At 45.9% G+C, this 26471-nt stretch overlaps 2 protein-coding genes across 2 annotated transcripts in view; both read left to right on the top strand.

Moving 5' to 3' along the window:
- The window catches only part of CFAP52 (cilia and flagella associated protein 52), a gene marked incomplete at both ends in the record, with an annotated part of 37839 nt that extends 30174 nt beyond the window's left edge, over window positions 1–7665 (top strand). The window contains 5 exons of the mRNA XM_080923495.1: window positions 608–753; window positions 1575–1726; window positions 5015–5117; window positions 6260–6371; window positions 7490–7665. Coding sequence (XP_080779621.1) covers window positions 608–753; window positions 1575–1726; window positions 5015–5117; window positions 6260–6371; window positions 7490–7665 — 689 coding nt within the window. The remainder of the gene's footprint in view (window positions 1–607; window positions 754–1574; window positions 1727–5014; window positions 5118–6259; window positions 6372–7489) is intronic.
- A 3115-nt stretch (window positions 7666–10780) lies between these two features.
- The window catches only part of USP43 (ubiquitin specific peptidase 43), a gene marked incomplete at its 5' end in the record, with an annotated part of 54763 nt that continues 39072 nt past the window's right edge, over window positions 10781–26471 (top strand). Inside the window, 3 exons of the mRNA XM_080922384.1 lie at window positions 10781–11284; window positions 19117–19248; window positions 26096–26199. Of these exons, the coding sequence (XP_080778510.1) occupies window positions 10781–11284; window positions 19117–19248; window positions 26096–26199 (740 nt within the window). The remainder of the gene's footprint in view (window positions 11285–19116; window positions 19249–26095; window positions 26200–26471) is intronic.

Genomic DNA, 26471 nt, shown 5'->3' with positions numbered 1-26471 from the left:
AGAATCAGGTAAGGAGTCTAGGATTTAAAGGTGGGGGAAAGCTGGGGGGGGGTGGGCTTGGGGGGCTGAGGCGAGAGAACTAAGAGCCAGCAGCCTGGGTTACATAAAGAAACCGTGTCTCAAAAAACAATGACAGTCTGGCAGGGGTGGCGTACACCTTTAAGCCCAGTACTTGGGAGGTAGGTAGAGACAGACAGAGGCAGGCAGATCTCTGTGAGTTGGGAGCCAGCCTGGTCTACAGAGTGGGTTCCAGGACAACCAGGGCTACAAAGAGAAACTATCTCCAAAAAACAGCAACAAAATAAGAAACAATTAACATGGACTAGAGTGGAGGTCTAGAACCCAGTCAAGTAAGAACAGCCCTCCTTCCCCACTCCAGATTATACTACAGGCAGGTGCACTCCAGCTCCCTCCGACCCCTTTCCGGGTGAGAGTAGTTTGGGGGGCTGGGGAGAAGAGCACAAGAGTGTTGTTAGCTCTCACCCCACCGCTATCATCTCTCCCCATTTTCACTCTTCTTGGTGATTCAGGAGGGTGTCAATCTGCAGAGAAAGGTGGGGAGTCTCTCGACTGGGCCAACCTACCTTTCGTCTCCTTCTCCCTTCAGCATGGGATGATGGAAAAATCAGAGCCTTTGCTCCAGAGTCAGGCCGGCTGATGTACTCCATTAACAGTGCGCACAGGATTGGGGTGACGGCCATTGCCACGACCACTGATTGTAAAAGGATCATCAGCGGTGGAGGAGAAGGGGAGGTACAATTCTAAAATGACATTTTTTTTAAAAAGCCTTTAATTTTAGAGCAACTAACTCTTTGGAGGCTATCCACTTTTTCACTTTTCATTATTTGTTCTAAATTTTATTTATTTTTATGTGTCTGTGTCTATGCCGTGTGAGTGCAGTGCCACAAGAGGCCAGAAGAGGGCATAGGCTCTCCTGGGGCTGGAGTTCCAGACAGTTGTGAACCACTATGTGGGTGCTGGGAATGAAGCCCAGGCCCTCTGGAAGAGCAGGCAGCGCTCATACACTGCCGAGTCCTTTAGTCAGCACCTCCATTTCATTTTTAAATACACACCTGCACTAGAATTCAGAGACTCTTTCTCAATCTATAAAAAAAGATGGCTATTTGATCCTCCGAGGATGAATAACATCAGTTTCCGATGATTAAGGCTGGATAGCTGATGTGAAAGTTTAAATATGGTTCTGGGTATCAAGAGCTTCCCTGATAGCATGAGAAACTGGAGAGCAGTGCTCAGCAGAAATGAGGAGACAGGTTCTTCCTCTGGGCTTAGTAGAGGCTCTCACAATATTGATTCTTTTGGCGGGAGCCTGATTGTTTTCTCCCAAAGTAGAAGCCTGTCTGGAGACTGGTAGCAGCAGCATCCACTATTCAAGAGAAGATGGCCACAGCTCATACAGGCTCCTGCCCGGAAGTGTTGCGTTCCCACCCTGTAGGGCTGAAATGAGAACCGAGTTAAATAAGTCCCACCAACCAGAGAGGGAAATACTGTTATCTTTCTCAATCCCTTCCAAAGTCCTGGGTTTGTGTTGCTAGTCTGTGCTTTGGTGCCCACAGGTAAGGGTGTGGCAGATAGGCTGCCAGACTCAGAAGCTGGAGGAGGCTCTGAAAGAGCACAAGTCTTCTGTGTCCTGTATCAGGGTGAAGAAGAACAACGAGGAGTGTGTCACAGCCAGCACTGATGGGACGTGCATCATTTGGGACCTTGTGTGAGTACCTGGGATGGGTAGGGAGGACAGCACAACACTTACAAAAACCCAAACATGCCAGCATTCTCCTGAACACCGGCAAAGATCCCGAAAGGTTGTACCAGCCTTTTTTTTTCTCATTGCTGTGACAAAATATTTCATAAGAGCAACTTAAGGAATAAAGGATTTATTTTGGCTCGTGGTTTGAGATTATGGTCCATTATGGTGGGGAGACATGGCAGTTGGAGGCTGTTGGTCATACTGTGCAGTTAGGAGGGAGAGAAATGATTGTGACACTTGGCTTGCCTACTCCCTTAAGGGTCTTTTGGGGGACTTTATTTTTATTTTATGTGCATGAGTGTTTTGGCTGCATATGCGCCTATGTACCATATGCACAGCTGGTGCCTACAGAGACCAGAAGAGGACATCCTGTGTCCTGCAGTTGGAGTTATAGATGGTTGTGAGCAACCATGTAGGTGCTAGGAAGAGCACCTTGTTCTCCTGGTCCTCTGAAAGAGCCGCCAGTGCACTTAACCACTGAGTCCTAGCTCCTGTCCCACACGCTCCTTCTTATCCAGTTCAAGATCCCAGTTAAAGGACTAGTGCATCCAGGCAGCCTTTTCTACTCAGTTGTCCCTACCTGGAAACATTCTTACAGATGTGCCCAGATGTGTATCTCCCAGGTGACGCTAAATCAAGGCAAGCTGACAACGAAGATTAGCCATCACAGCAGTAAAAGGATCTGAGAAGACCTTGGTCTCCTTGGCTGTCCAAGGGTTAGAGATTCCAATAGGAAAAAAAATGGTCTCCAGGAAGAACTAAATACCAGACGTTTCTGGACAGACAGGGAAGTTTTTCAGATATATGTAGTGATCATGACTTAAAATGAATCCATTCAACCTAAATGTTGCAAATTAACAAGGAAAGTTACAGGGCAAGCTGCTCCTCTTGTCATCCTCCTAGGTCATGAGCCTGCCCTAGGGGGGGAGTATTGGGAGAGGCATCTTCCCCATATTCCCAGAGACTGCCTACACTGTAAATCACAGACATAAAGATGGCAATGCCAAACTATTCAGTCCCAAACATGTGACCTTCACTACTGGAGACATTCAGAGACTTTTTAAAGATGATCTTTAATTTTTTGGCTGTCGAGGGTTTTGTTTTTTTTCCTATGTTTTTATTTTGGAACCAAACCCTTTCTGCCAATCTTCCTTCAACCCATCCCCTTCCTCCTACCCCTGGGATGCACAGCCTTTGGATAACTATCTAGGGGCTGAACTAAGTACAGAGGGACAAATGGGATACAGCTGGTCAAAGTGTCCCTCCGTTTTTTGAGGTGGGGTACCATTGTTCTGTCCAGGCTGGTCTTGAATTCATTGGCTCATCCACCTCACTCTCAAGTGGCAAAGGTGTGTGTCACCACGCCCAGCTGACACAACCATGCCATGTTCCTGCTTGGGAGAGAGGGGATTGAGAACTGAAGGCAAAAGCAGAACATTTGTAATTAACTAATTGCAAATCTAAATGCAGGGCTGTGGATACAGATTCTAGGTAGAGTCTGAGCACACCTAGAATCTCAGCACTTGGGAGGTAGAAGCAGGAGGATCCCTTGGGCTTGCTATGGCTGAATCAGTGGCTCTAGGGTCAATGAGAGATCCTGCCTCAAAAAAAAAAAAAAAAAAAAATACAAGGTGGAGTGTGACTATGAAGACAGCCAATGTCAACTTCTGGCCTCCACATTCACATTCACACACATATACACAATAGAACACACACACACACACACATGAGCAAAACAAAACAAAAACAAAGCAAAGCAATCTGGTTTTCTAGACAGGCCTGATTCCACCTTGGATCTCCACTCACTGGTCCCCATGTCTCTCTTTCTTTTGTCTGAGATAAGGTCTCACTGTGTAGCCTTGGCTATCTTGGAACTCACTATGTAGACGAGGCCTCTGCCTCCCAAATACTCTGTATATAGCTTTTCATTGAATCAATTTAGAGGGCACCTGCGTTTCTTCATGTCTAATAAGTTCCCATGTGGAGTTGTTGATTTAAGGCCTGTATCCGTAGACATGTGGGAAAGTGTGTGCCAAGGAATATCTGAGTTTATTTCAGTGGCTGCCCATTGAACCGCCACAACTCCTTAACACCTTCCTTCTGTGGATCGGGAATGTTTAATTTGTGCCAAAAGTCTTTAAAAATCCTCAGCTCAAATGCTGTGTTTGAAAGCTTCCAGTATGAGAAGGAACTGCAGAGGGCACACTTTCAGCGGGGAGGTGGGCCTGGGAGACAGTCTCCAGCACACTAGATAGAGCCATGCTTTTTGGACAGGCATCCTCATCTCAAATTCCTCAGTCCTCCAAAACCTAAGTTTCAGAGTTTAGACTATTTTAGATTTCCAACTTTCAGATTAGGGATGTTTAGGTGGAAAAGTCTAGCATGTTCCAGAATCTACCCAAGTCTGAAAATATATCATTTTTTTCCTATGGCATCTAAGGCAGGAGTTCTTAAACCTGTGCACACATAACAATCAGTGCAATGGCCAGTTTCAGATACAGGTCTCTGGGCCTCTATTCCAACCTTCTGACTCCAGATCAGCAGGGATGGGCCCAATAGTATCCCTTTGAAACAAGCTTTCCCCAGCCTTAGCCACTCAGTTTCCAAGGACTATCACTTGACTCCAGTGGTGGCCTTGAGAATCAAGTTTATTTCCTGAGAGGTGGTGGGTCGGATCCAAATCAGTATCTTCTCCATCCTTTTCTCTGGAACTTACTGTTGCTCTAGTTTCATGCTTTGTCTTTAGGAAGGAGCATCACCTTTTTTGCCTGTCTTTTTACAATCACTGACAGATGTTGTGGGGAGAGACGTAAGTTCAGGGCAGAGCAGCCAGGAGTCTATTTTAAAAACGTTATTTTTAAAAAAAAAAATGATGTGTGTATACATGTGAAGCCAAAAGAGGACATCAGATTCCTTGGGGTAGATTTAGAGGCAGTTGTGAGTGGCCTGATGCCAATGCTGGGAACCAAACTCAGGACCCCTGCAAAAGCAGCACGTGGTCTTAAAAACTGAACCATCTCTCCAGCTCTGCAGACGTCTGTTTTGACCAACAAAAATAAAAACAAAACAAAGTAACAACAACAACAACAACAAAAAAACAAAATCAAACCCCAAGTGCTATTGTGTGATCAGCATGAGTCAAAAGAAAAACCAACCCCTTCCAAGCTTGCCCAACTGCATACTTCGTAATAAAGAAGTTATTTTAGGGGAGGCAAAGTCGGGTTCCAGAGCATTTGAATTTACTTTCAGGCGACTTAGAAGGAATCAGATGATCCTGTCCAATACCCTGTTCCAGTGTGTTTGTTACCACCCGGAAGAATTCCAGATCATCACCAGCGGCACAGACCGGAAGGTAAGCGCAGATGCTCCACTACATCCCAGTTTCTCGAGTGAAGATTCAATCACTTGTAAAGGCGTGGAAACAGCATGGGGTGGGATTTGGGAGAGAACTGCATCTTTGCTCAATGTTTTTTTCAACATGTCTAGGACTTTTTTTTTTTTTTAGGCCATTATGTCCTAAATGGTGTAACAGCTGTTCACATAGTGTTTGCCTGATGTGATTGATACAGCATTCTAGGCACTCTAGAGACGATTTATCAGCGTACACAGATGGAGGATATGCATAGGTTAGATACAAACCGTGTGTCATAGGGACTCGAGCATGTAGGCGTTTTGGCCCCCTTGGGTGGAGATTCTCGGGCCCTATACAGACAGTGCATTCAGAGGGGAAGCATCCTCTTCTTAGCAACTGTATCTTCTTACTCCCAAATTGGTTTCCCTTCCCAGGCAGGGAGGGACCAAGGTTAGGTTTTCAGGTTCTTTAAGTCTCACCCTCTGGAATATGTTGCTGGTTTAAGAAAAGGCTAAGTTGTAGTTTGGCTTTGGCGGTCGATAGAGATGGGAGGCAAGCACGCGCGCACGTACACATGGGGGCGGGGCTAGGATTGGGGGACGAGGGGAAGGGCGGGGGGGGGGGTAGGGGTGGAGCAAGATGAGATCGGGTCCAGTCACAAGACAGGGAGGGGGTGGGTTGGAGTTGGGGGTTGGGTGAGGCGAGGGCAGCGAGTGATTTAGCAAAGCCCAGTCTCTAGAACTCTCATTCCCCATCCTCCAGAAAGAACTTTCCCTCCCACTTAGGCATGCAGCCTGGCCCTTCTCCTCAGATCGCAGGAGCAGAAGCATCAGTGTGTCTCCTTTATTTTACGTGTGGCAGCAGACTCAGTCGGCCTCGCCTTATCAAAAATCTCTGTCGCAACCCAGACTTATCGCATATCAACATCTCTTTAAATAGCATGCAAATTTCAAAGCCAATACTAAAAATAATAAAATGGTTTCTCCACCCCCTCGCCATGGCCTATTTATAATTCCAACTGGTCCCCTCCTATGGTGTATTTTTGCTGCCTTCTATATAAAGTAGAGGCATCTTTTGTTAGCATGCGTGTGGATGATTCCACTGCACTGACTCCGGTCTAACTCCTCTCTCCTACATTCCAGATTGCTTACTGGGAAGTATTTGATGGCTCAGTAATCAGAGAGTTGGAAGGTTCCTTGTCAGGGTCTATCAATGGGATGGATATCACTCAGGAAGGAGGACACTTTGTTACAGGTCAGTCCTGGGTAAGATAAGTAAACCATGGTTGTCTTATTTTGAGGACAAGGACCCTTAGGTGGGGGGGGGGCAGCCAGAGAAGCTAGTGGAGGGTCTCAAGGACATCTTGGTTACATTCAGCCGAGAAAAGCCCACTACCATAGCTGGAAACGTCCAAAAATCACACTTCAGTTCAGGGCACAGAGAAAAGTCAAGCTTTACATAGCTCTGTTTGCTTTTTGGGGCAGAAATGAGGCTTTAAATGTCCTGAGACTTTTACTTGCTCTTCTATGCATTTTTTTTTTGGTTGTTTTGATTGTTTTTGTTTTGAGATAGGGTCTTACTATATGTAACTCAGACCAGCCTTGAATAGTGATCCTCCTGCCTCAGGCTCATGAGTGCTAGGATAGTAGGTAGATCACCTGCTCTCTTTTTCACTCTGCTCCTAACCACCAGTTTGCTTTGTTCAAGTTGAATTCAGTCTCAACTCCTGCCCATGAATGAACCTGCCAACATTATCTGGGAGCATTTACCACATTTCTACCACCGGAACAGCACTGATACAATTTCCTGCCAGGTTCTTTGATTCTCCAGGACATTTATAAATGCTTCAAGTAAACTAAAGTTCCACAAGCACATTGACTTTAAAACAAAACAAAACAAATAGATATGGCACATGCCTTTAACCCCAATATTCAGGAGGCTGAGGCAGGGGAGAAATCTCTGTGAATTGGAGACCAGCTTGGTCTACAGAGCAAGTTCCAGGACAGCCAGGGCTATTACACAGATATGTAATGTAATACATTACCTTACCTGTAATACATTTACCTGCCTCAAAAAATAAATAAATAAAGATATCAAACTACAGCTATCAATGAGCCTATACCTCTGCATTCCTGAAGAATGGGAGGGGATCTAGTGCTGGTGTGTTTAGTGGTTAATCCTTTCCACTCTAAATTTACTAGAACCATGCATAGATATTTTTTTCTTTTGGATTATAAAAAAGCTTTATATAAATATGGATTTTTCTTCCTTCAAGTTGGCATATGGGATACTGTGTTGAAAATGAAGCTGTTCCGTGAGGCCAGGGCTGTTTAGCGAGTCCCCGTCAGCGACGTCATGCGATTGTTTTTCAGGTGGACATGACCATCTGATCAAAGTCTGGGACTACAATGAGGGTGAAGTGACTCACATCGGGGTGGGGCACAGCGGCAACATCATGGCCATCCGGATAAGTCCAAGAAACCAGTATATCATCAGTGTGAGTGCAGACGGAGCCATCTTGAGGTGGAAATACCCATTTGCTTCATGAAGCGCCCTGGACCTCTCCAGCTTCCTGTACTGAACACAGTCCTTCCCAGGACCACGTTTGGATAACTCCAGAACCGGTTTTGATTTCTCACACCTATTTTTGTTCTATAGTCAAAATACTTTGTCTTGAAGTTACTTCTTTCCTTTATATGTCTTACTATATTAAATTGTATGTTGAAATTGAAAAATGCTAAAGAAAAAAATTATCCAGTATACACATATATGTACACACACTTATATACATATATGTGTATGTATATGTATATATGAGTTCTTTCATATTATTAATACATTTAAAGGTGCTATCCTTTGACCATGACCTCTTTATCTGTCTCACAAAATCCAAGTCCGAAAGCATTCCTCTTGACCTGTTCCCAGAGAGGGGTGCTGTTTCCTTATAAAAACAGGATGAGGAGAGATCACCTGTGTGTGGTGATGAGGGTGGGACCAGGGCTCACACACACAGGGCTGTCTCCCTTGCCCTTCAAATCATCAGTTCTTTGGTGAAGTGGTATAGGCAGTCAGGTTGAACACAGGCCTTTGTGCAGGTGTATTAGTTAACTTTTGTACAGCTTTTGTCCACATATGTGACAGCAACAACCTAAAGAGCAATCAGTGACTTATTCGGACTCATTGCTGTGCAGGGTTTGAACTGTGGTGGCTTTGCCCCAGGCACTTGAGGAGAACCTCATGGTGAGGCATACATACTCAGTCACCGAAGATAGGAAGGGGAGAGAAATGCTGGGGGCTCTCCTTACCTATTTCTCCTCCCCCTGCCCCAGGCTTCTAGGCCATGTGATGGTACCACTCATATTGAGAATGAATCTTTACCAACTTAATTACTCTCAAGAACCACTCTGACAGTCTCATCCAGAGGAACACTTCGATCTCTAGCTGGTCTTTAAAATATTTATTTATTTGAGTGTGTCCATGCTATAGCACACATATAAAAGCCCAAAGACAATCCGGGGGAGTCAGTTCTCTCTTTGCAGCTTGTGGTTCACAGACATTAAGCTCAGGTCATCAGACTTGGTAGCCAGCACCTTTAACTGCCGTATTATATCCCAAAGACCCTCAGAGATAATTCTTTTTCTAAATGTATGAGTGGTCTATCTGTATGTATGCCTGTGCGCCAGAGGGGGCATCAGATCCCTTTATAGATGGATGTGATTGCTGGGAATAAAACTCAGGACCTTTGGAAGAGTGGCTAATGCTTTTAACTGCTAAGCCATCTCTCCAGCCCTGCCCCCTCCCCCCAGGTGATTCTTAATTTGATCGAATTGACTATCAAAAATTAGCCTTTACAGCAAGCTCATAAAACAATTTCAGCTCTAGTTTTCGACTTTGCCAAGTAAGAATAGATTCCTGCTGGGACATTTATTGTGAGTCTTGAGAGAGCTGAAGTGGTTGATAATGCATCTCGGCACTCCCCATAGAGTTAAACACCAAAGCTTCCTTAAGTTGTGTTAGCCAGGCCTGGAGACACACACCCAGGATTCCAGTACTTAGGAGGCTAAGGCTGAGAATGACAGTTCCAGACAAACCTGAGCTTCACAAGTGTGACAGACCCCTCCCTCCCTTCTCACCAACCTCCAAGCAAAACAAAAGCAACAACCTCCCCCCCCCCCCAAAGTGTTACCAAACAAAATCTCCCTGCGAGTTACTGGGGATCTTGACATGATCTGAAAGGTGAAATACGGGAGATGATTTATCAGACTCTGCCATGACTATGGGATCTTCAGTACAGCAGGGTGATGAAATGAACCTTATAAATTAATCAGCCAGCTGGATATCTTTCCCAGGAAGGTAAATGATGGCTTTTTACATTTCATGTCTCCACATTACAGTTTCTTCTTTATCCTTAACTTATGCAGCTTTTGGACACCAGGTAACTGCTGCAATCCTATGTGAAGATCAAGGAGGATACTTAATAAATGATGACCACTTATTTATTAAATAGCAAGTCACATTTTTGGGTTCTGATGTACTTCCGACTCCAGAAAGCCGCTGATCTCTTTTTGAGCTACAAACTGGCGAGAAATTTATTTTGCAAGACCTTGCCTGATTAATTATAAACCTGACAGTTAAGACATAAAAGGAACAGAGGCCTCCAGGGTTACCCAGGGAATCAAGGGCGGGGCAAGGCCAAACTAATTCTGATTGGATAAGGATACAGCCAGGATTTTGCGTGGAGTGAAGCAGCAAGGGAGTAGGGGGCGCGCCAGAAAACCGGAAAACTTCCAGCCAAGCAATTGCTGGGGGGTTGTAAAGGGCCCGAACCCTGCAGTGCACCCAGCGAGGGTCGAATTCCGGTTTCTCTCATTTCGTAGACTCAACCTCTCCGAGCTCCCTTCACCAATGAAAACCAGGATGATCGAGTCCCCCAAGTTTTTTTTTTTTTTTTTTTTTTTTTTTTTTTTTTTTTTTTTGGAAAATGACTGTAACCTACCGTGTTATTAAAAAAACAAAGCAAAACACCAAGAAAAAGAAAACAAACTCCCAACCCACTAGCACACCCACTCCTAATTCAAGTCCTGGGGTGACCAGTGTAGGCAAAGGCTGCAAGGGGGTGGCGCCACCTGACCGCGCACACCTGAGCCTGGGCTCCCCACCTGCACAGGGGCCAGCGCGCGCCTCTCAGGACACCTGGCACGAACGGGGGCACCGCTCGCCGGTCATTTTTCTTAGTCTTCCCCTGGCTTCCACGGCTAGAAACTTAGCCAGAACCAGGGCTTTGCTTCCCTGGGCGCTTTTGAAGGTTCCATCCCCGGGTTATCTCCGCAGTTTAGGGTTTAGGGATGGGCGGGGAAGGCGAGCCGGGGTGAAAGGCCTGTTCCAAGGCGGGAAGGAAGGGCGGGGAAGTCCACCAGGCGGGCTCCCGGGGAGTGCATTCCCAGCCCGAGCCGAGGGGGCGGGAGCCCGGCGGCGGGCGCTGCCGTAGGGCCGGATTCCCGCGCGGGGCGTGGCGTGGCGGCCCCGCCCCTGGCTCCGCCCTCGCCCGGTGCCCGCACACCTGGCTCTCAGGTAGCCGGCGCCCGGCTCCTCCTGGAGGCAGAGAGGACCGGGAAGCTGCCGGTCCACCCCGGGTCCCGGGGGCTGCGCTGTGCGTGGCCAGCATGGATCCGGGCGCGGGGGACGCACTGGGAGAGGGGCCGCCCGCGCCCCGGCCCCGCCGCCGCCGTTCCCTGCGCCGACTGCTTAACCGCTTCCTGCTAGCTCTGGGCAGCCGCTCCCGCTCGGGAGACTCGCCGACCCGGCCCCCGGCCCAGCCTAGCCCCTACGATGGCGATGGAGAAGGGGGCTTTGCCTGCGCCCCGGGCCCGGGACCAGCGTCTGCCGGGAGCCCAGGGCCAAATCGTCTCCCGGGATCTCAACCCCAGATATCTTCGGGTGACGGGGTGCGTCCGCCCGGCGCTCAGGGCTTGAAGAACCATGGCAACACCTGTTTCATGAACGCCGTGGTGCAGTGTCTCAGCAACACCGACCTGCTGGCCGAGTTCCTAGCGCTGGGGCGCTACCGGGCGGCGCCGGGCCGCGCCGAGGTCACCGAGCAGCTGGCGGCGCTGGTGCGCGCGCTCTGGACGCGCGAATACACGCCCCAACTTTCCGCAGAGTTCAAGGTAGGCAGCGCCAGCCTCCCGCAGCCTCCTCCGTCCCTTCTGGTTTCGGTTCTTGAAAAGCGTGTGAACAGTCAGCCAAACCGGGTTCTTGGGGGTGGGGGTGGAGTGGGGAGGTCTTCGGTAGACTCTACCAGCCCTGCCTTGGGTTACCGCCTTTGTTTTCTGGTGCTGCGTTACATTAGCACTTGCAAATGCTTTCTTTAGAAATTAGTTTCTCCCTGGTATTTTGTGCTGGGGTGGAGCGAGCTGGCAGCAGTTAAGTGTGTGAAGCAGTTTTGTGTTAAACAAGCAGTTGAAGGAGTGCGGGTTTGCCGGCCAGGGTGAGTTAGAGCTTCGGATCTGGAAGGCTGCGTAGGAAGTCGGTCCTTGAAGGCCAAGCTCAGGGAAGGAGGAGATACTAGCGTGGAGAACAGAATGCGGAGAAGGACACTACCAGGCCAGATCTAGGAATGATCCAGGTAGAGTGATCAGTAAGTAGAAAGGGCATAGGCCTGAAAGTGATGTGTATTGAAGGCACGTAAAGGTCTTCAGATCATGTACGACCTTGGACGCAGTGGCTTTGGATTATTTAAGTCCAGTGGGTGTTGAGAACCCGTGGGTCAGGTACTCTCAAAAGTAGGGAGAGGGAGTCAGTAAGAGTGCTATAGGAGAGATGGTGTCCTTTAATTCAATTCATATTAAGTCCTGACAGCATGTGAGCTCCTTCATTTGTCATCTTGCCGGGGATGCTTGGGTCTGGGACGGTGTTAAAGTTCAAATGTAGAGTCCCAGTCGGATGAAAGTGTTCCGATAATTCATGCATCCTGTTGGAAAACCGTAGCTCTGGGCAGAGAGCTGAAGCTCTAGTGATTGTTACTGAGTCGAGGGTGAATTCGGCTGTCAGTGTTCGTTCCCGAAACGTACGTGGTTCTTAAGTTTCACCCTGAGCAAGTAGTCTTTGTCCTGTTATCTGCAAGGATGCTAACCACTGCCTTCCTCTCTGACCTCTGTTCCTGAGGGAGCACCGTGTTGCAGTAGTCACACAGAGGTTGTTGTTTCTACTTTTGGGTCACATTTGCTTTTCAGATATGATAGTCAGCATAGTATAGTGGTCAAGAGCAAGGTCTTGTGGGGCAGTGACTCAGTGCTTGACAAAACACTTGTCATGCAAGCTTTGAGGATATGAGTTCTGTCTCCAGAACCCAGATTAAAAAGGACAAAAAGCCAAATGTCCCACTGCAGGCCTGTGTCTTCCCTGGGCACCTGCAGTCCCAACTGTAGACTTGTATACAGTTCCAGCCCTGGGGGGATGGAGCCAGGTGGATCCCTTGGGCTTGCTGTATGAACAATCTAGCCAACTTGTGAGGTTCTAGATTCAGCGATAGATTCTATCTGAAGAAAGGAACACACTTGGTTGGTGTACATATAGAAAGAGCAAGGTCTCTGGGGCTCTATGCTCTTTATGAAGATTAATCTTTTCTCATCTGTAAAATCGGAGTATATGACAGTCACTTCTTTATAGAGGAGTTGTGTTAAGTGGGTTTTATAGAGGGCACAGGGAACGTGCCTGGCTCCTGGGAAATGGTTATTCTAGAATTACACTTCCTTCCTGCAGAGAGACCTAGGGGAGGAAGGGAGGCGATCTTTGGGTAAGCTTTCTTTTACCAGAGTATCCCCACCCAGTTACTACAGCTGGGAGTATGGCAAGTAGCTTGAAATGGAAGGACTGCCAGTGACTCACCAGGATTTCCTCTCTTTTGCTGTCTGAATCCCCAGGGCCTGGGAGCTCCTAGTGCCTTGGGGAACTGAAAGATAACCATGTTGTTAATGAGGGAGACATAATCTGGGGTTTTCCTGGGACTTTTAGGTGACTAAACTTGGAAGGTGGAATGGGTTTTAGAATCCTGGATTTTAAAAATATTAGGGATAGCAATCTAGGTGGGTGCTGCTTTCTTTTATGGACATTGACACTTTCCCCCGGTTGACACACCTTTATGGAATATGGAGACATTCTGTCAGGGAACCTGGACTGTGTGATGAGAGATGGGTAAAAACCAGATCTTGGGACTGAGTGACAACTCTGAATCTAGATGCAGGGACTGCTCTCCAAGGGTTCACTGTCTAGAGGAGAAATGGATGTCAACACAGTGGTCATGCAGGCCCCCAGAACTGGCATCCAGACGGAAAGTGACCACACAAAGAGCTGTGACAGTTGTGGCAAATAGGTATGACTTGTATGGAGGAGCTGTGTGTGCAGCCTTCCCTGTTGAAGACCCTGAATTGGGTTGTGAAAGATGAAGTGTCACCTAAGGACATGGGAGATGGGGATATAGCTGCTCCAGGCCAGGAAAGGGAAAATGACATCCAAGGGGAGGGATGGAGCAGGGGTTGGAACTCAGGCCAAGAATCCTTTTGCCAGATTCACTGATGAAAGCTCATGGAGCTGGGGAGGAGAGTGGAGAATTGGAGACTTGACCTTGTTAAGGTGATTGTCTTTTAAGATGATTAGCTAGCTTAGAGCCCAGGACTGTTCCAGCAGGGTGCGACCCCCACAAAGAGGGTGGGTTTACAGTGTTCTCCCTTCTAGAGCCCAGACTCACCAGTTTCCCACACATAGTAGGACCAATTTTCGTTTTAGTAGAAAATGGATTAAATGCACTTTTATTTTTGGTGGGGAGGGGTTCAAGACAGGGTTTCTCTGTGTAACTCTGGCTGTCCCAGAGCTCTGTAGACCAGGTTGGTCTCCAACTCACAATGATCCACCTGCCTCTGCCTCCCAAGCACCTAAAGACCTGTACCACTATCGCTCGGCTGATTAAATATATTTTGAAATCCTCTCATCCGAAATTTTTGCTCTTCTAATGATATAGTTAAATATGTTTATTGAAAAAAAATTTAAAAGGTATAAGAAAAATCTGTAACTCCCCAGGGATAAGCCTTTGTAAACTTGCTGGCTGTAAACAATTAGAAAGTCTAGTTCTGTGCTCTGCTTTTGAGCTCGGGCTACAATGTAGCCAAGCTAGCCTGGAACGTGCTATGTGAACTTATCTGCCTGCCTCTGCACCCAAGGGTAGGTTTAACAGTGCACACCCCTTTACATCCTGCTATATTCTTCTTTCTTTTTAATCATGCTTTATTACAAGGCCCTATTGGCATTAGGATAATGCACAGGAATTTTAATGTTTGACTCTATCATCAAACGGACCAGTCCTTTGTGGAGAGAATGATGCACTATGGAGTTTCTCCATTTGCACACTGTGATGAAATTTCCTGTATTTTTTTCACTTATTTTATTTAAAAATTCTATTTCTTTCCTTTTATGTAGATGGGTGCTTTGCCTGCATATATAAGTTCATGCACCCCATGGCACCCATGAGGTCCTTGGATCCCTGAGGATGGAGGTAGAGATGGTTGTCAGCCACCATGTGGGTGCTGGGAATCAAACCTGAACCCTTCAAAAGATCAGTGCTCCTAACTACATGGGCCCTTTCCAGCCCCAAGTGCCTTGTATTTAAATCATTGTTCCCGGCTCCCGTGAGTTCCAAATATCCACTTCTATTCCTGGAACCCACACTTTCAAAATAAAAGGAATGGATGTTTTAAGAACTTCCTAGTTTTACAACCAGCCTTTTTGAGGTGTTAAGTTACATAGGGAAGTGCATCGATTTCAAGCGTTGGATTTAATGTGTACCTAGACAGTCAGCACCCCATCTTAAATGTTTACCCTTCTTTCCCTTTTCTTTAGGTTTTGAGACAGGGTCTCACTGTGTAGTCTTGACTGGCCTAAAACTCAAAGAACTGGTCTGCCTTTGCCTCCTTAGCGCTAGGATTATTATCATTATTATTTTGTTTTGTTTTGAGACAGGGTTTCTCTGTGTAGTCTTGGCTGTCCCGGAGCTGTAGACCAGGCTGGCCTCCAGCTCACATTGCCCTGCCTGCCCCTGCCTTCCGAGTGCTAGGGGCCACCACACCTCAGAGTTATTCTTATTTCCAATCTACATCGACTATTTCTTTCCAAATAATAATGCCAGGTTTCAGATACACAGTTAGGAAATCTCCCAGAGGAGACTGGGTATTGTCTCACAAGTTCACTTGCCCCAGCTTTCTGAAGTTTACAATTGACAAGACAACTCCCTTTGTCATAGTATATAGTGTGATGCTTTGGGGTGTGTGTGCAGGGTAAGATGGTTAATTCAGAATAATTACACAGCCAGCAATATCATACACTTAACCCTTCCCCGAGATGAGAACACTTAAGATTAACTCTCTGTGGAACCTGAGTCCCTGGGACAGTGGTTCTCAATCTGTGGGTTGAGTCCCCTTGTGGGGGGATGATAGCAAATGATCCTTTCACAGGGGTCACCTAAGGCCATTGGAAAACCAGATATTTATATTAAGATTGATCAGTGTATCAAAATTACAGTTAAGAAGTAGCAGCAAAAACTAATGATATGGTCTGGGGTTATCACAACATGAGGAGCTGTGTTAAGGGGTCCCAGCATCAGGAAGGTTGAGCTCAGCTGCTCTAAGACCTCGTTACTGTTGTGGAGGCCAAGCTTTGTAAAGGACACTCTTTTCTCTCCTTTTGATTAGGAGAGAGGTGGAAGTGCTTCCAGTGTTTCTAGTCTAGTCTATTCTTGGATTTGTTTCCTCCATTGTCTGTGTATCCCTCCTGCTTTGTTCTTAAGGTTCTGTTTGCTTGCCAGTGCAGTCTTAAGTCTCAACAGACATTTTAAACAAATTGTTTCTTTTTTATGATCCCAATGCTAGAAGCATTAGATTTGTTCATGTCATGTCTTTTTTTGTAAAACTGAAGTGGTTTTGATTTTTTTTTTTTTTTTTAACTGAGGCTTACTGTGCCCCTGGCTGGTCTGGACTCAGGGTCTTCCTGTCTCTGTCCCCTTCTGACCGGGACTGCAGGTATGCACTGCGCCACCACACCCAGATGCATCATGCTTTCTGATATGTGTTCTATTTTATGGTCTTCTAGCTTTTCTATGGTTAAAATAAGTGTTTTAGCCATCTGTAATTTCTCTTAGCTTATGTGCTTAAAATCAAATTTAGATAAAAAGCATCATACTAGAGGCATTTCCTTTTATTCCTTTTAACTTTTAAATTTCTCTCTCTCTCTCTCTCTTTTTTTTTTTTTTTTTTTTTTTTAATTGATTTGTTGGAGAGAGGTCTCAAATATCCCAGGCTCACTACATGGACAATGACCTTGAACTTCTGATGTCCCTTTCTAGAAACAAAGATTTACTCTTTGTTTTCTTTTTGGTGGCACCAAGGATGAAGTTGGGGCCTCTTGCACACTAGGGAAGTGCTTTATTACTGAGCTAGATTCCCCAGGCTCTTCATGTTTGTTTTCATAGTTGTGGATAAAACAGTAGGAAAAATGGAAACAGTAAAAACTATTGGGCAGAAAAAATATAGCTAGAACTATTAAATAACTAGAAGAAGTATGTTGAAAATCACCAGTATGTTGTCTGGGAGACAACATACATACACTCATACACACACATACACACTCACATACATAAACACTCATACCTACATTTACACATATACACATGCATACAGTCTTAAGCACACACTCGCACACATAAACTGACATATACTCACACACACACTCTCACACACTCACACATATAAACATGCACACACTCATATTCTTTCTTTCACTCACACATCCATACACACACACTCACAAACACACACACATAAACTCACATACACATATTCTCTCTCTCTCACACACACCCACAATGCACACATATATACAAATATTTTTACACATATTCTCTCTCATACACCCACGAATGCACAAATTCATGCTGAGGGCCTAGCCATGCTGTTTTGTGGATAAATGTCCCAAATGTCACTGCACATCTTTGAGTATTTTAGCTACAGCACAGTCTCATGTGCTGAGGTCCAACCTTGGGCTTTCACAGGCTAGGCAAACTCTCCAGATTGAGCTAACCCCTAACTCCCCCACCCCTTTTAATTTTTGAGAAAAAGATCTTGCTATATAGCCTGGACTAGCCTGGAACTTTAGACCGGCCTGCCTCAGCCTTCAGGGTACTGGGTACAGGTGTGATGATGAACCACACCTTGGTCCACAGAATGCTTGTATCTCTCCTGGAGTTGTGTTCGCCAATGTGGAACTTAGATATATTTCTGAGACTTTAATTTTTAAATTTTTACTTTTTTTGTCATTAATTGTGTTTGGGGGGATATGCACACTCGTGTGTGTGTGGGGGGACTTTTAGGAGATCAAAGGACAATTTGCAGGCTCTCTTCTTCCACCATGGGCTCTGGGGATGGAACACTCACTCAGTTTGTTATGCTTGGCAGCAAGTGCATTTACCTGCCGAGCCAGGGCCCCAGCCCTGCACAGTTTTGTTAAAGATCCCATCTTATCTGTCTTCTGGGAGTTGTCAGATTCTTTGTGAGGCTTTGACTGTGAGGCAGCCAGGCTAAGAGGAAGAGAATTCACAATGGACCGAGACTAGACTAAAGTGCTGGTGTGGTCCATCGAAGCCAGAAAGTATGTTTGAGGCACCAGAGTGGCTTTTTTACATGGAGCTTTGAAACAGGGAGGGGGTAAACATGGTAGTGTAATCCTGGTGCTAGGGAGGTGAGATGGGGTGGTGGGTGGGGGGAGTGTGGTGTCAGAAGTTTAGGATCATCCTTGACTACATAATGAGTGTGAGGTCTGGGTTACAGGGCTGTGGGAGCTCTTGATGAGGGTGAGAAAGGAGGAGAGGGGGTTGGGAGAGAGACAGAGACAGACAAAGATAGAGAAATAGAATAGAGAAGATGTGAGTTTGGGACATGAGCATTAAAGGAATTTGAGATAAAGAAAGGATTTGCTACATTAGCTGGGCTGCAGGTCTGATTGGTCTGATTTATTATGTACCCAGAGGGTCAGGGAGGAAGGGGCATGATATATACTTAGATATTGGCTGAGCTCATCTAGGTGAGCAGAAGTAGTTAGAACTCAATAGTAGGTTGATACTTTGGGGTGGGGAGAAGCAGAGGCTTGGGGGGAGGGGAAGAATTCAATCCTAGGCTACTCCTGGGAAGAACTTCTGAGAAATGACATCAATCCTAAGACAGAGTGGGGTTTTAAAGATTTGAAATTGAGGGGCTGGGCTACACAGAAACTTAGGGGAAGACCCCGAAGGCAGTAATCAGAATGAAGACCCACAGCCAGCATTTTGATGAAGGAGCTGCACACCTTGTACTTTAGGAAGTTCATTTTGCTCTCAGTGACGTCATCACCAAAGAGTGGAAGGAATGGAAGGAAGCCCCGAGAACCAGTGCAGTCGGCCGAGGAGAGGGAAGAGGGTGTTTTCCCGTGAGGTGACTAGAGAGAAGGTGTGGAAGGAAAAGGATGGAGTGAAGGTCAGTGGAATCCCAGTGACCAAAGGACAAGAGCTTCAGGGAGGACAGGTGGTGGACACTAGGTATTTAGTAAAGGGGCTGAGAAATAGCTTATTTAAGTGCTTGCCATGTGAGTATGAAAACCTGAGTTTAGATCATCTTCACACACACACACACACACACACACACACACACACACAGAGAGAGAGACATACACAGAGAAACACACAGATTCACACACATGTGTACAGACACACTTCTGCAGAGACAGTCTCATGAGTTTTCAAAGTCTCCAGAGCCTTCTATTCAGAGAACCCATAGACCCCCCAGCTTGGGGCAAGGAAACCTATTCCTACCCGTGTTGTCATGTCAGGCCATGGCTGAATGCTGACCACTTGGGAGCTTGATGCTTATAAGTCTTCATTTGTTTATCAAGGCCCAGGGTGACTTTTGTCTTTGTTTCCTTTCAGAATGCCGTTTCTAAGTATGGCTCCCAGTTCCAAGGCAATTCCCAGCACGATGCCCTGGAATTCCTGCTCTGGCTTCTGGATCGTGTCCATGAGGACTTGGAGGGCTCAGCTCATGGGCTGGTATCTGAGCAGGTTGGTCACTCTCTAATCTGCATGTGTGTTGACCCCGCCCCCGCCCCGTCCCCCCTTCCTGTGAATATCTGCTCCACTCTTTAGATTCCTGTGTAGTCTAGCCACAGTATCCATCTGCTGGGCTTGCTCTCTTCTAGCTCTTGCTGGTTTTAGAGGGTCATTCTCTCCTATTGCAGTATTTCTTGTCTTCCCTGGTCCCAGTGATAACTGTGAATAGGATTCCATTATGGGTCATAATTTTAAAAAACAGTTCTTTTTGTCTCTATTTGTGCAGGTGCAAATATGCATGTCAGAGATCAATGCCAGGTGTCTTCCTAGATTTTTTTTTTTTAAGACATGCTCTTTCGATATTCCGGGAGCTTGCTGATTTGGCCAAACTGGCTGGGCAACCGGCCCTAGGGATGCTCTGGTGTCTCCTTCCCCTGTGCGGAGACTGCAGGCTCCTCCTTGGGAGCTTGAATTCATATCCGTGTGCTTGCATGACTGGTACTTTTTGAATTGAGCCATCCCTCTCCCAGCCCCCAAATATATTTTCCTTAAATTTTTTCCCCCATCCTATACCATACATATGTCTGGGTGCCTGGAGCCATGGTAGACGTTCTTGGTTATTTTTAGACAGTTCCAATTCGACCGACTCTACTATGGCTTTCTCAGTTAGTGTATCTCACAGAGCAACAATTTCTGCTTTTCTTAAGACATGGGTGGGTAATCTCTGATTTTGAGGAACCCCAGCCCCAGACCTTTCGGACAAAGAAAGCATTGTAATGCTGTGGGGTTGCTTCTGTTGTTGTTGGCTTTGTTTTGTTTTGTTTAGACCGTGTCTTGCTACGTAGCTCAGGCTGGAACTTGTGTCAGCCCTCCTAGCTTGCTCTGTCTCTGCAGTGATGGGGATTACACCTCGGTCATGTAGTCCAAGCTGGTTCTTGTAAACTCAAGCCGCACCCCCGCCCTCTCAGCCTCCCTAAGTGCTGGGATGACTGTTGTCTGTCACCACACCCAGCCACACTCCAGAACTTTGTAAAAGTGATGATTAATTGGCACATCAGCTGTGGTCGTTACAGCTTTCCTAAATAAAAACCAATAATGGCCCTGCTTTACTATCATGATCTCCTTATTGCTCACGGAGAGGTGGATGAAGTTACATTTAGAGTGAGTCAAGTTATAGTAACCCGATCCTTAAGCAGTGCGCATCTCTCGAACCTTGGTAATTGGCCTGTAAGTAACGCAGCGTTTTGGATTCACAGGCATTCAGGCCTAGCTTCCAGGTCTGCTTCATCAGCTTTTTGTTTCTCTCCCTTCCCCACAATACTGAGACTCGAATCTCATCCCCGGGCCTGAGAGGCAAGTGGTCTACCCTGGAGCTACATTCTCAGCCCTTCAGTTTTGTTTTCTATCTACACACCCGATTTCCTTTCTACTCATGAGTCCAGTAACAACAACAACAACAACCACACACCAAACCCCTTTGGAAGCCAGACTGGATGCCTGGTGCATGTCTCTAATCACAACACAACAGTTAAAGATTCATGGGTCTGGAGATGTGTGTCAGTGGTTAAGAGTCTACCAGCGGACAAGACTTTGGTTCCCCTGTACCCACACAGGCAACTCATAAATGCCTGAAATCTAGCTAGCTCCCAGGGATCAGTCTCCTCCTTCTGGCCTCTGGCTACCTGCACACATGTGCACAGGAGCACACACACACACACACACACAAACACAAAAGGGTGTAACTAAGGTTAATCTTAAACAGTAAGGAATTAGTCAGGATTCTAGCTTAAGAGTCTCTGGCTTGAAAGCCCGTCTTCTTGTTTTAAAAGCAATCACTCCAAATGACTAGAGGACATGAGTGAACAAAACCAGTGGTCGCCCCAACAAAGCTCTGGGTGGAAGCTAGGTATGCTGAGGCACCTCTGTAGTTCCAGAGCCAGGTGGATCTGCAAGTTGAAGACCCTCCTGGTCTACATATTGAGTTTTAGGCTGATCAGAGCTACGCAATGAGACCCTGTCTCAAAAAATGAAATATAAAATAAAATCCCAGGGTACCACAGACCAATATGGTGGTACTTTCTCTGGGTTGGGAGGGAACGGGTGATCTCCCTTTTATCTGTAGTCATTTTTCTATGAATCTTATTTATATCTTTGAATTCTTATGTGATAGAAAGTTAACTTCCTCTGGCTTAAGGAAAGGGCATTTGTTGTTGTTTTATAACCTGCAAATCTGGTTGAAGCAGCTTTAGGTAGGACTGAATCCAAGATCCCAGGTGATGTCACCGCATCTTCGACTCTGCCCTTTCATTCTCCTTCTGGCTCTGCCCACTTGGTAGCAAGAGGGCCTCTGAATAGCTCATAGAGTCTCCAGAGCAAACCCTCACGGTCCTAGCACAGTTGGCATGCTCATTCCTAGGCATGTGGTCAGAAGAATGTAGTAGCCTGATTGAAATCCCCGAGTCGAATGCCTGTGAGGAGAACACAAATTAAGGAAATCTTTTACAGAGTCAAAATTAGTTGCTGGCCCAAAGAATGCATCACTGGGTAGATACTTGTGGTCTATTTATGTGCTTTTTGTAAATTCAAAGAACACATTTCTCTCTCTCTCTCTCTCTCTCTCTCTCTCTCTCTCTCTCTCTCACACACACACACACACACACACACACACACACACACAGATGATACCATTTACCGTATGTTCTGTATTGTATGTCTACTTTGATAATTTGCATGACTTATTACTTGGTATATTGTAGACTATCAGTAAACTTATTACAATGTTGTCTTTTTTTTTAAAGATTTAATTATTTATTATATATAAGTATATTGTATCTGTCTTCAGACTCACCAGATAAAGGCATCAGATCTAATTACAGATGGTTGTAAGCCACCATGTAGTTGTTGGGATTTGAACTCAAGACATCTGGAAGAGCAGTCAGTGCTCTTAACCACTGAGCCATCTCTTCAGCCTGTCTTATTTTAATATTTATAGTGATAACTCATATTCTGTAGTTAGTGGAAACCTAGGTTAGGGGTTTTCCAGGGTCATTCACTCTTTGATAGAGTCTTTTGTAGTTTAGACTGAACTGGAATGTTCTATGTAGTTGAGGATGACCTTGAATACTCGATCTTCTTCTTTCTACCTTTCAAATGCTGGGATTGTGGGTGTGCGCCATCATGCCCCTTTAGGGTCATGATCTTGTACCCCGTGTAAATTGGATTGAGTCTGGGTCCATGGATCTCAAATCCAGTGTGCCAAACCTCTTCTTGTGGAAGCTTCTTATGTCTTCTCAGTTTCCTACTAGATGAGAGGTATGGGCAGGTGTCTCACCTTCTGGTGCTGCATAAACAGGGACTCATCCTGTTTTCCTCTCCCTTCTTCCTTCTTGGGAAGTGAGCAGGACAGATAACTAGCTGTGTTGGTCAGTTTTCTGTTCCTGTAAGCAGCTTACAAAGAGGAAAGGGGTAGTATGGGCTTTTACAGGTTTTAGTCTGTGGTCAAGTGTAGCTAATGCATTAGGGCTGTGGCAGGGTCCTCATGGTGGGAGCGCATGGAGGAGCAAGCTCTTTATCCCATAGTAGCTGTGAAGGGGCTGGATTCCTACAGTTCCCTTCAAGGGCATGCCTACAGTGACCTAAGACTTCCCACTAGGCCTTGCCTTGGCTTAAAGGTTCTACTATTAAAGTGAACACTTAGGACCACGCCTTAACAAATGGGCCTTTGAGGGATATTCCAGACCCAGATTTCAGCAGCAGCCTTTCAACCTGCATTTCAGTTTTCCTTTCTTATTTCTTTGGTAGCAGGAAAATCATTTGGCTTAAGGTCACAGAGAGGATAAGCTATGTGTGTCCAGGTTACACAGCTAGTAAATGGGAGAGCCCATATCCAAATAAGGAAATGCTATTCTCTATACCAGGATTTCTGAACCTGAGCGCTCTTGGCATCTGGGCCTGGATCATTTTTTCTGTGTTGGGCTGACTTGTGTGTTAGTGCTGACTTGTGTGTTAGTTAGTGTATAAGCACGGTCTTTCTTGCTAGGTACCAGGGACAGTCCTGACTTGGACTAAACTAGTGTGCAAATGTTGGCAAATATTCCCTTGGGAAGGGATCCAAATCACCCTCTAGTTGAGAAACATCACTGTAAAAGCTTTGTTCCCTATGAATATGCATCTCCTTCAAACTGGTCTTTGAGACATTTGAGTTTAAGTCTTGAGGGTCTGCCAATCATTCTCCATAACCTCAAGATACAGGAAAAGTGGCCATGATTGAAAATTAGTCTTCCTTCCTTCCTTCCTTCCTTCCTTCCTTCCTTCCTTCCTTCCTTCCCTCCTTCCTTCCTTCCTTCCTTCCTTCCTTCCTACCTTCCTTCCCTCCTTCCTTCCTTCCCCCCTCCCTCCTACCCTCCCTCCCTCCCTCCCTCCCTCCTTCCTTCCTTCCTTCCTTAGTGGACCATGACTTTGGATATGTAAGACAAACCATTTCCTCTCCAGGTTGCTTTTGGTCATGGTATTTCACCACAGCAGTAGTAACCCTGACTAAGACACTATTTATGAATGACTCTTTAACTCCTCAGAACATGTCTTCTATCAGTTGAATGCTATCATGACTCCCATATTAGAATTAGGGAACTGTTCATACCCCAGAAATGTATGAACACTTATGTGTTAATGGTGTTTGGCAGTGCTGGGAATGGATCCTGGGGACTCATAGACACCAGGAAAGTATGTTCCTACCACTCAGCCCCAGCCTTAGCTCTGGTACTGGCTTTGGAAATAGGATGGTGCTTTGGAAGGTAATTGAGTCAGTTGAAATCATGAGAGTAGATATGTCCAGAGTAGGATTGGTAGCTTTGTAAGATGACGAAGAGTTGCTTTTCTCTTTGTTGTAAACTTAGAGGTCCCTGCCAACTGCCGAGAAGATGATAGTGCCATCTTTCTAGTCCAAAGAACTATGAGCCGAGATAGCTTTTCTTGGTTCGTTGTAAATTCTTGGTTTCCTTCAGCATAGTGGCGCAGGCCTGGAGTCCCAGCTTTTAAGAGGTATAGGCTTGAAAACCACAAGATTTTGCCTCAGTCTTCCTGCCCCACTTACTACCTGAGACCCTAACTCAACAAATAAAGAAACAAAGAAGAAAAACCCAAACAACAATAATAAAAGTCAAGAAGGAATAAATTACTCAGTTTGTGGTATTTAAATTTTTTAAAATAATTTATATATATATATGAGAACACTGTAGCTGCCTTCAGACACACCAGAATAAGGCATCAGATCCCATTACAGATGGTTGTGAGCCACCATGTGGTTGCTGGGATTTGAACTCAGGACCTCTGGAATAGCAGTCAGTGCTCTTAACCAATGATCCATCTCTCCAGCCCGAGTTTATGGTAATTTTATTGCTAACAGAAATTGGACTAAGATAAAAGCTACAGAGCAAGTAAATTATCATCTCTGTTAGAAAATACCCAGCAGAAACAATGTAAGGGGACAAAGACTGCTCATGATAACACAGAAACAAAGATAGCGTGTTCAAGGCCCCTAAGTGACACAAATTGGTCTGGGAGATAGATACTCAAAAAACATACAGACACATGCACAGTGTTACATTATAGCTTTGTGTTGGGGATGCTTTGAAAAATATGCCTAGCTGGAGAGGTAGCTCAGTGGTAGAGAGCTTGCCTCGTATGTGTGAGGCCCTGGGTGTAATCCTCAGAATTCCAGGGATGGGGTGGGTGAGAAGGAGAAAGTGTCTAAAATGACTCCTTAGGGTAGTGAGGATAAAACACATTGAGAAATTGAGATACAATGCTGTCAGGAAAATTGTATGTCTGGCCTTATGTAGACGCTCAGATATTTACTAAACAGTTTTGTATTATGAGTTGCTATGAGTGGAATGGTGCTCTGGACAACCTTCAGTGTTTTGTTTTTTGGGTTTTTTTTTTTTTTTTTTTTTGGTGTGTGTGTGTGTGTGTGTGTGTGTGTGTGTGTGTGTGTGTGTGTAGCAAGGACCTCCTAAGTCATTGTGTCCCATGTGTACTATGGGGTGTGCAGAAAGTAAGGATAATTAGGAAACCTGGGAAGCTGGAGCAGCTCATACTGGGAGTAGCAGCCATTCAGAGAAGACGGGGGACACTGGAATAGGCCAGAGCCTTGAAGGAAGAAAGGTGAAAGATGACCTAGAAAGATATATTCAGGATGCAGGGATTTGGAACTGCTGTTTACAGATGTGATTAAGAAAGTTGAAGTAGGGTAATTAACTTGGATTATTCACTTGGTCTCTTAGCACAATATTGAGTGTTATTATAACAGGCAGAGGGAGTCTAGAGACCACAGAGGACAAAACAGTATAAACACAGAGCAAAGAACATTTTTGAAGATGCTGAACCAGAGGACAAAATGGTGTGGCCACAGGCAAGCAATTCCAGCAGTAGCCACTGAATCTAGGAGAGGCTTGGAGAAGATTCCTGCCTAGAACCTCTGAAGGCGGTGGCCTACGTCAACACTTACCTGTCGACAATTGATTCCTGCTGTAGATGTATCTGAGGCCCCAGCAGGAATAGGTGAAGAGCAGTGCCGTCAACTCTAGGGAGCTGGAGTTGGGCCGGAAGTGTGTATGAGTTCTCTGTATGGTTCCCCTTGAGTTCTGTGTTTTGCACGCGTGTACACCCTTTCCCAGGGGTTTGGGCAAACAGGACAATTGAAAGAACACTGAGTAATGGTGAACCAGTACAGATCTTGGCTCCCCAAGGCGCAGGAAGGGATGATATGGGCGTTAGGGTGAGGCAGTGGCTTCTGCCGGAAGCAGCTCTGTGGCATAATGTGGACAGGATGTCATTGGATCTCTTCCCTGTTCCTTTGCAGCTGCCCCCAGAATCGAGTAAGGTCTCAGAGGACCTCCAGCCACCTGCAGCTCCTCTCTCCTTAGGCCCCAGCTTTGTGCAGAACCACTTTCAAGCACAGTACAGGTAAGATGGGGATGTGCTTCGAGTGTGGTCCCTAGGAGTTGGGCAGGAAGGCCACCTGTATCTCATTCCCCCTGACGCTGCACAAAAAAAAAAAAAAAAAAAAAAAAAAAAAAAAAAAAAACCTCAAGTTCCCTTCCCTTTCTGTCCCATCCCCAGTTAACCACTCTCTTGTTGTCTCCAACCCTGAGCATTTCTGTTTCTTTATGTCTCCTTGGAATGGTCTTCTGACCTCCTTTAAATTAGTGGCTAAGGCTGGCTCTGTAGAGCAGAGA

Source organism: Micromys minutus (assembly GCF_963924665.1).
Source record: "Micromys minutus genome assembly, chromosome: 10".
NCBI lineage: Eukaryota > Metazoa > Chordata > Mammalia > Rodentia > Muridae > Micromys > Micromys minutus.
Note: the sequence above shows the minus strand (reverse complement) of the source record. Positions and strands in the feature narration are given on the sequence as shown.